The sequence below is a fragment of the Triticum urartu genome, chromosome 2 (genome assembly GCF_003073215.2).
Source record: "Triticum urartu cultivar G1812 chromosome 2, Tu2.1, whole genome shotgun sequence".
Taxonomy (NCBI): Eukaryota; Viridiplantae; Streptophyta; class Magnoliopsida; order Poales; family Poaceae; genus Triticum; species Triticum urartu.
This window is the reverse complement of record NC_053023.1, coordinates 143,541,247-143,550,890: the sequence shown is the minus strand read 5'-3', so window position 1 is coordinate 143,550,890 and position 9,644 is coordinate 143,541,247. Positions and strand designations below refer to the sequence as shown.

General features: G+C 46.9%; 2 protein-coding genes across 3 annotated transcripts; one reads left to right on the top strand and one right to left on the bottom strand.

Annotated features, from left to right (window-relative positions):
- The first annotated feature begins 322 nt into the window (after positions 1–322).
- On the top strand, positions 323–3,968 carry LOC125536435 (pentatricopeptide repeat-containing protein At1g25360-like). Its single transcript, XM_048699662.1, has one exon. The coding sequence runs from the start codon at positions 385–387 to the stop codon at positions 2,797–2,799; it is 2,415 nt and encodes an 804-aa protein (XP_048555619.1). The 5' UTR covers positions 323–384; the 3' UTR covers positions 2,800–3,968.
- A 213-nt stretch (positions 3,969–4,181) lies between these two features.
- Positions 4,182–8,953, bottom strand: LOC125536436 (interferon-related developmental regulator 2-like). 2 transcript variants are annotated; one of them, XM_048699663.1, is made up of 13 exons: positions 8,534–8,953; positions 8,253–8,430; positions 7,523–7,603; positions 7,196–7,278; positions 6,987–7,102; positions 6,759–6,869; positions 6,550–6,662; positions 6,162–6,468; positions 6,001–6,084; positions 5,870–5,920; positions 5,716–5,787; positions 4,802–4,906; positions 4,182–4,431 (listed from the first exon to the last, which is right to left on the bottom strand). In XM_048699663.1, the coding sequence occupies exons 1-13, from the start codon at positions 8,541–8,543 to the stop codon at positions 4,399–4,401; spliced, it is 1,344 nt and encodes a 447-aa protein (XP_048555620.1). In that variant the 5' UTR covers positions 8,544–8,953; the 3' UTR covers positions 4,182–4,398. The 2 variants fall into 2 exon arrangements, with proteins under 2 accessions (XP_048555620.1, XP_048555621.1); XM_048699664.1 differs by having other exon boundaries at positions 4,802–4,870; positions 8,534–8,952.
- Between the last annotated feature and the right edge of the window lie 691 nt (positions 8,954–9,644).

Sequence of the window (9,644 nt, the reverse complement as noted above, 5' to 3'; positions counted from 1 at the left end):
AACTTAGTTTGCTGCCAAATTTTTGTCAAGCTAGAGTAATTTTGCTTCCACTCAGTTGTTTCGTCGTCGTATTTTTCAGCGCTCGTTTATTTGCTCAAATTTGGTCTACACAAATTTTGGGCATTCCCAAGTTTCTGTTTGCAAAAATGGGTACCTCTCTTATACCACAATGGACATTTTATTTTTAGGAAACCACATGAACAAATTTTATTTTATTTTGAGGCAGAACCACCACAACGAACATTCTTCAGAGTTCAGAACGCCTAAACCCCAAACAAGATTCTCCAAAAAAAAAAAACAAGACCCCGTGGGCCGTGGCACATCGCCATTCGAACCATGGGCTGCTGCGCGCGCCCCAAAACCGCCTAACAACGCCGACGAGCGATGCCGCCGCCGCCGCCGCTGCACGCCGTCGCCTCCCTCCCCTACCAATGCTCCGTCCTCCTCCGCCAGCTTGCCGCGCGCCACTCCCCTGTCCCGGCCTCCCCCCGCTCCTTCCTCCGCGCCCTGCGCCGCCTCCACGCGCGCCTCCTCACCGCCGCGCTCCTCCACGACCCGTCCCACCCCCACCTCACGCTCCGCCTCCTCCACCTCTACACCCTCTCGCCCGACCTCGCCGCCCCGGCGATCCTCTTCCGCTCGGACCCCGGCCCCATCGCCGCCACGTCCCTCGTCTCCGCCTACGCCGTCGCCGGCCGCCTCCCCGATGCCGCCTCCTTCTTCGACTCCGTCCCGCTCCCCCGCCGGGACACCGTGCTCCACAACGCCATGATATCCGCGTTCGCCCGCGCCTCCCTCGCCGCGCCCGCGCTCTCCGTGTTCCGCTCCCTGCTTTGCTCTGACTCCCTTCGCCCCGATGACTACTCCTTCACCGCGCTCCTCAGCGCCGTCGGCCACATGCACAACCTCGCGGCGTCGCACTGCACGCAGCTGCACGGAGCCGTCCTCAAACTGGGCGCCGGGGCTGTCTTGTCGGTGTCCAACGCGCTCATTGCGCTGTACATGAAATGTGATGCACCTGAGGTGTCCCGGGACGCACGGAAGGTGCTTGACGAAATGCCGGTTAAGGATGAGCTCTCGTGGACTACTATAGTCGTGGGCTATGTCAGGAAAGGCGATGTCCATGCTGCTAGATCAGCCTTTGAAGAGGTTGATGCAGAGTTTGATGTCGTGTGGAATGCGATGATTTCTGGGTATGTGCAATCGGGAATGTGTGCAGAGGCGTTTGAGCTGTTCAGGAGGATGGTGTCGAAAAGGATACCACCTGACGAATTCACATTTACTAGCGTCCTGAGTGCATGTGCAAATGCTGGTTTCTTTCTTCATGGGAAGTCTGTCCATGGGCAGTTCATTCGGTTGCAGCCAAATTTTGTTCCTGAGGCAGCTTTACCTGTTAACAATGCGCTGGTGACCTTATACTCCAAGTCCGGGAAGATTTCTGTTGCTGCAAGGATATTTGACAGTATGACTTTGAAGGATGTCGTTTCTTGGAACACCATTTTGTCAGGGTATATCGAGAGCGGTTGCTTGGACAATGCAGCTAGGGTATTTAAGGAGATGCCATATAAAAGTGAGTTATCATGGATGGTGATGGTATCGGGGTATGTTCACGGAGGTCTCTCAGAAGATGCTCTGAAGCTGTTTAACCAGATGAGGTCTGAGGATGTCAAGCCATGTGATTACACCTATGCTGGTGCAGTAGCTGCATGTGGTGAACTTGGAGCGTTGAAGCATGGAAAGCAGCTCCACGCACATATTGTGCAGTGTGGTTTCGAGGCAAGCAATTCTGCGGGAAATGCACTACTAACCATGTATGGTAAATGTGGTGCTGTGAAAGATGCTCGTCTTGTGTTCCTTGTGATGCCCAATGTTGACTCTGTCTCATGGAATGCCATGATTGCAGCCCTTGGGCAGCATGGACACGGTAGAGAGGCACTTGACCTCTTTGACCAGATGGTTGCTAAAGGCATATATCCTGATCGGATTTCATTCCTCACAATTTTAACAGCCTGCAATCATGCTGGCTTAGTAGACGAAGGATTTCAATATTTTGAGTCCATGAAAAGGGACTTTGGCATTAGCCCTGGAGAAGATCACTATGCCCGGCTGATAGATTTGCTTGGCCGGGCTGGAAGAATCGGAGAAGCAATGGATTTGATCAAGACGATGCCTTTTGAGCCTACCCCTGCCATTTGGGAGGCAATTCTCTCTGGCTGTCGGATTAATGGAGATACGGAACTTGGTGCTTATGCGGCGGATCAGCTCTTTGAGATGATACCGCAGCATGATGGCACATACATACTACTGTCCAACACATATTCAGCTGCTGGACGCTGGGTTGATGCTGCACGAGTAAGGAAGCTAATGCGTGATCGTGGGGTGAAGAAGGAACCCGGATGCAGCTGGATAGAAGTTGGAAACAAGGTTCACGTGTTTGTTGTTGGTGACACGAAACATCCGGAAGCGCATGAAGTCTACAAGTTCCTTGAAATGGTTGGTGCTAAGATGAGAAAGCTGGGATATGTTCCTGATACAAAGTTTGTCCTGCAAGATATGGCACCCCATCAAAAGGAATACGTATTATTTGCGCACAGTGAGAAACTGGCAGTTAGTTTTGGACTTCTAAACTTGCCTCTTGGAGCTACAGTTACAGTTCTTAAAAACTTGAGAATATGCGGCGATTGTCATACTGCGATGATGTTCATGTCACTGGCAGTTGGACGGGAGATTGTCGTTAGGGATGTTAAGCGGTTTCATCATTTCAAGGATGGAGAATGTTCATGTGGTAATTATTGGTGAATGTACGTTTGCTTGCTGTCATGGCAGTGGACCTTCCAACAGATGCCCCTTAAGTCAAGGATTCAAAAGCCAATTACATAAACTGTATAGGATCATGTCTGGTACCGGTTACTGACAATAGCCAGTTATCTCACGGGGTCCCAGTGGACAATTTTTGAATGAGAGAAGTCCACTTTACAACCCTGAACTCTTCGGTTCGTCTAAGATTCAACCCCCGGCTCTCTTTTTGAATCCGCATCCAAACTTGGCTGGTTTTCAGTCAGTTACTAGCAGTTGAAACAGTTAGTGAATTACCATTCATCAGATCCAAAAATTGCACCTCGATTTTCAGAGGAATATTGGACTGATCTTTTGTTTACTGTCCTACCCGACCAGTAACCACGAACCGCCGGTTTCGTATGCCTCCCTCCAGTCCGTATCTCAGCTTTACATTACCAGCTATGTTGGTTGTAAATAAACAAGTGATACCATTCTAATCCAGGGGCACGGACCAATTCAGATTTGCTGGCCGAAGAATTCCCCTTATCGTGAGAGATCTGTTAACTATACAGTCTATGTTTTATCTGTGCCTCGTAAACAAGTGACAGATGGGTGTGCTAATTCTGCCACAGATATTGGGGTCACAGTGCTGCCGATGTGATTTTCTTTGGTATCCCATGGCCTATTTGGACCAATCCAGTTTGTTCAGGCACAGTAGCTTTCTTCTCTTTGGTTAAGTTCAGGTGCCGTGGCACGTTCCATTCATAGTGCCTAAATGAGACAATGGATAAGGAGATGAATTATGAACCAACAGGGGAGACAGACAACAACAAGTAGGCAAGGAACTGGTGGCGCGTTACAGCAGATGAATCGTGAATGGGTTTCCCAGTCATTTTCACAATGCTGGCATGAGGCTGGAAAGATACTGCGTTGAGCTCCCCGGACAATGGAAGGTACAACTGATTGTGTATACTTCATCAGCGGCGAATACATAATTTAGTGCCTGATCTGGCATCTGTTTTATTTCTATTCGCCTTTCCTTAGAAACTACCGGTGCCCTTTTGACGTACTCCTACCAGCACGCAGATAAATAGAGAAGCCACGCTGTACCTTTGCTCGTTCTGTATAGATCGATGCCCTCCTTTGGATGGTAAACTTCGAAACCCAAGGAATATATGCCGTTTTAAGCACGTCTGGTCATGTGGCCCTGGTTAAGCTCATCCTGAGATGTAGCGCTCTCTCAAAAAATATGGATGTCCCGCGATGGCTTTCCAGATCGAATACACCGGACGCTCAGGCCGCAAATGGCAAAGTGGGCGCCATGGTTTAGTTTTTTAACACGCTTTGGGTGTCTTTTTTAACACAACAGGACACTCGTTGAACTAAACTAGAGGAGAACTTAGTTCACAAGTAAACGCACATGGGACATTATAATAACAGCAGTAATCATTTCGGCCAAGTATTTCTCAAGTACAGCAAGCCATCATAATCATAATTAGACGACAGTCAAGGAGAGCAAACTCTAGGACATTCTGCATGTAGTTGTTCACACAGATATAAATAAATTCCAGCTCAAAAGGAGTACAATGACGGTCCGATGAGGTTTTGTTTCCTTTCTTGTTACTCGTCAAACATGCCAGCGTTCTTCCTCTCCTGAAATGAACAAGAAATATCCAAGATTAGTCAATGCACTGGGAGAAATGATGTGGGGACGGGTAGCAATGCACCCATAATAACAAGGATAATGACAGCAAACAATTTGTCAAGAAAATGCCCAGAGCTATACATATGATTTTCGAGTTCCAAACATACACATGATTATCAAGTCCCAAACATACATATTTAAGATTTGACAGCCAACGTTTATAAGTTTCACTTAGCGATGTGAAAAGCATCATTTATCTGTCAACTTGAGGATTTGTAGACTGGAGGGATAAATGATCAAGGAATGGCCCCCCACTGAGTTATAGTCCTTAAGCACCAGAAGAAACAAAATACGAAGTAAAGGAAACAAGTTATCCACCTGTGCTAAACGACGATCCTTGTTCAGCTTCAGAGCTCTTCCTTTCTCTTCTCCAGATCTAAAGATCTTCTGCAGGTGTTTTTGCAATTTCTCAAGTTCAGGAATCTATCAGTTGACAAGAGATACAAAAATAAAGAAACTGTGTCCATTTACAACCAAGCAAAAAGCATTAGACGGTTCTGAAAAGGAGTCTTTAGTTTGAAAACACATGCTCGAAAAACGCATTAGGCCCTATATATATGGATAGATGGAGTAAGAAGAGAACACGGAAGAACAGAGATTGCTTTTACTCATTCTGGGGAGTGAGGATCATGAGATGATTGAAACCATAAAAGCATATGTGCATTCCTAAGCAAGTGAAGCTTAACTGTAAGCCTTTCTTCTATCTGAGCACCAGACACCCCTTAGCGTTGGTGCTAGGTAATTTCTCCCACTTCCAGCATCAGCGACCACAGGGAAGCAGATGCGCTAAAGCAGGCTCTAGTGGTACAGCTTGAATCATAACTATGAGCAAAGCCTCTAACGGTACAGCTTGAATCATAACGATGAGCAATCTCTTTCTTGTCCTCAGCAGAGCAAGTTTGACACAAGATATTCAAGGATAATAGTTCCTGTCTCATTCATACTCTAACTAGGAATCCACAAGCATATATATATACCCCAAGACACATCGACCATCAATCATACCTTAACTGTTTAATCTAGCCTAATCCCTTGCTAAGCGTGTTTTGTGTCTTTGCTGTTGGCATTTTATGGAATCAATCATATAACAGGTCAGAAGTCTAAGACTGCTGGGGTAGGCATAATTCATTCACATTTCGTAAATAACTCCATAGACCAAATCAATTATCTTTATTAAAGCTCTTCAAAGCAACCATCATTGCAAATTAAGGGCTTCAATGTCTCAGTTTTACCTTGTCATTCGATGACAGCGTTTCAGCCTTGTCAGCCTTGATGTTGAAGATATCTTGAAGAAGTCCATTGTCCTGTATAGAAAACAAATCTAGCATTTGCCACATGCACAAGTAAATTAGCACAGTGGAAAACAGACCACTCCAAAAAAGTTACCTGCACATGCTTCAGGAAGCCTCTCCCAAGGAATCGTTTGAAGAAGTTTAACTGATGATCAAGGGGAAATTAGCCAAGACATGTGAAAATGCAGAGCAATTCAGGAACCACTGAAAGAAAGAAGCAAGCACCTGAATCAATTCAGACCATGATGCAACCCTTAAAACATCACGTTTTCCAGCAATCTTCATTGATTCTTCAGGGCACTTGCCATACTGGAAACAGTTTGCTATTAAGAATTTGGAAGAGAGACCAAAACTGAAAATTAAGTAAGAATGGAAATGAAACAGACCTTGACAAAATCCAAAATCCGTTGAAACAGATCTCTTTGGTCAGAAAGATTTTTCTTGTCTGCACCTTTGCCCCCTGCCTCTGCAGAGAGATTTGAGGCAAGACCGGCTATCTTGGCTTTCAATGCTTGCATGTCCAGGAAAAGTTTGCCCTTAGAGCTACCAGGTACTCCAGTGTCATCATCAGCATCTTCAGAAGGGGAGATATCAAGTAGATTTAACTCAAAGCACAAAGCTAATGCTTCACCAGCAGCCATCCGAACAGCACGATCCTCTGCTCCTAGAAGAGTAGAGAGAAACGCAATTGGCCTGGCAAATAGTAAAACATAAAATAAGTAAATAATGAAATGGATGATATAATTTAGAGGGGAGAGAGATAGAGTTACTGACTCCTTCCAGCTATCAGTGTTTATCCGCCATGAACCAATAGTTGTTAGCAGAAAAGTCCATGCAGATAGAGCAGCTGCTAACACAGGTGGCCTTGGTTTCCGGACAGTACCGACCTGCAGGTAAGTCGGGAGTCACAAAAATATCAAATAGAGTTCTTTGTAGAACCAGTTCACAAAATATGATAATAAATCAACGGCACCTATACATACATTTGAACCTGATTTTGGATGAATCACATCCCACATGGCTTTCAAAGATACCTCTGTTTCAGCCAGATCAGTTGCACCAACAAATGTGACGACGGCCAAGCAGTCAAGAGCCTACAACATGTCAACATAGATCACATCACTATTCCGGAAAAAGAAAACATAGGTCACATCACTGAAAATGTAAATGAAATCTGGAAGCTTAGAAGAACAGAAAAACTTTTCACTTACAGAGATCATCTTTGAAGCATCCGACCAGGTTTGAAGGACCTTAGAAAGCTGTGGATGTGATTCTACCATTGTTTCATGTGAGCTACTGCCAGCACCAAGTGTAATAGACAGTAGCCCTGCAAATCAAGAACACAACAGCCAAAAACGGTGTAAGCAAACTCCAAAGAGGTGGAACTGGGGAAAAGAACATTAATGGATAGGAGAGGAACCAATGGCGCGAGATGCCAGGCAAGCCTCCTTGGTAGATCCCTTCTTGATCGAAGTATTGAATAGACTCAGTAGAGTGGCATATCTTCAGAAGAGAAAATAAATTTGGTAACAGTATTAAACAGTGGATTCGGACAAAAATACATCTGTAGTTAAGAGTGAGCCATGATGTAAAAGGACAGGGGTTAGCGATAAAATTTTGAGCTTGAGATGTGAAGTGTTTTGTGCATATGAAATACGCAAATGTCTAGTATGTCTACTAACAGTTCAAGTAACTACCGACTTCACATGCAATAATAAAGATTGGTCAGTAGAATGTACTAACTTACTTGTTCTCAACAAGACCACCAAGCATAAAACTTTCGAAAGCATCAACCAACGAAGCCAACGCTGCCTCTCTTGTAGACCCCCTGCTCAAATATAAATAATACTATATTGAGTGCACTAAACAAAACCAACATGACTACTTCTACATTTTACATGATGGGGCTGATGCAACGGGTGGAATGTCCGGTTAATCAAAACATGAAGTTAAATTTGCCGACTATGAAAGGCATACTCGCTAGTTATTACTTATCAGAAGTCAAATTTCACAAATGAGCTACCTATGAAAGGCTTCCTGAGTAGAACTTGACATAACTTCATAATATAACAACAATCGATGACCCAGCAAGTAATAAAAACATGAGCTACAGGATAATGCAGTTTTTTCAATCAATCATCATGGCCTAAATTCAATCAGATATAGACTGAACCAAACACTGGAGGCCCAGTCCAAGCTACTAAGTTCTTGTAAAACTCAACAGGTAAAGGAGAGGGTCTAGTCCAACATGAAGCCGTGTAGCATTATATATCAAATGTCAGGTTAACAACATCATCCTAATCTATCCACAGAATCAACATTTGCCAGCCGACTAGGACCAGCTGCCAAACCATCATTCCTCTCTATTGTGATGCTACCACACTACACCAGTAACGACCTATCTATTTGCATAGCACACGTTGGGCATAGACTGCTGCAGGTGATAGCACAAATAAAGAAATGCTATAGAGCTCAACCTCTTCTCGTAGAGAGCGTCGATGTACTTGTCGAGAACAAACTCGTGCGAGTTGACGTTCTCGGTGGCGTACGAGATGGAGAGATCTGAGAGCGCGGTGGACGACGAGCCCACGCTGTCGGCGTCGCTGCTGTCCAGAAGGTCGTCCCCTCCGGCGCCGCGGGCCTTGCTCTTCTTGCCTGAGGAAGACGCGCCACCCCAAAACCAATCAGAATCAGAACCCCACAGCCGAATCAGCTGGAAAGAGAGGAGCAACAAGCAGCCGGCGAAACAAAGACTTACTCCTCCCCATGGCGAGGCCGCGCGGCAGCAAGAAACCGGAATCAAGAAACGGACGGCGTCCTAGGAAGAATCGCAGCAAGAAACCACCGGCACCGCGCAAGAACCCGCGCAGCGACAGTCGGTCAGGAGTCAGGACGCGGCGCACGCGAGGGCCCAATCAGGAGCGGGCGCGGGCGGGGGCAGCGGCGGCGGCGGAATCGAGATGCGCGGCGCGCGGCTGAGGACAGGGGCAGGAGAAGCAGAAGCAGAAGCAGGGGTTGTTCTTGAGGGTCTCGGAGTCGGATTGGCCGTGGAGACGCGGAGCTGCCATGTAGTAGCGAGGAGGGCGCGGGGTCGGGGAGGAGCTGGCCGGGCCGTGGTCTCCGATTCTCTCTTGGGCTCGGCGGGGGAGGGCGGGGGGTGGCGGCTTCGGGCGTGCGGGGTGGGGAACGGGGCAAATATAAACGAGCGGTGGAGGGGGGAAGAGGGAGGGAGGCGGGGTCCGAGTTGGGAACTAGGGCACGGTACGAGTGCCGTCGATCGGTCGATGGCTTCTTTTCCTCGGCTCCGTTTGCCTTTTCTGATGAGAAACTCGAACGTGATGAACTCAGACGGATCATCATCATTTTTTTCAAACTCATACAATACACCGCCTTGCGTTTCACAAGGAGTCAAGGACGTGCGTTTCACCTCATGGAGCGAAACATGGCATGCATAGCTTGTGGGCAACAAGAAGGGTATACTGCAAAGCAAAATTCACCGGAAAAAGCGTTGGTGTGAAGTTACAAAACTTTGATACTGATTCGCAACACAAGCCACCCTGCCGTGTTACCACGACCTAAATCAAGTGGGAGAGCGTGTTTAAATAGACGCCCAAAAATAGAGCGTTGAATCACGCCCCTTCTGTGTTAATAATGATGGAGTGACTCACTGGCTAGGCGTGATGTTTGGCCGTCAAACTTACGCCGGATCGGCCACGAACCCTTGCACGTCCCTGCATGGCATCTTTTTCCTTGTGATGAGAATTTTCAGGGGTGCGATAAGCAAGATGCCGCTGGTCCGGAATTGCTCGCCGGATATTCTCTCCCCGACTCCCCCGTACGGTTCAGCAGACCCAGGCGCTGCTGTGTGG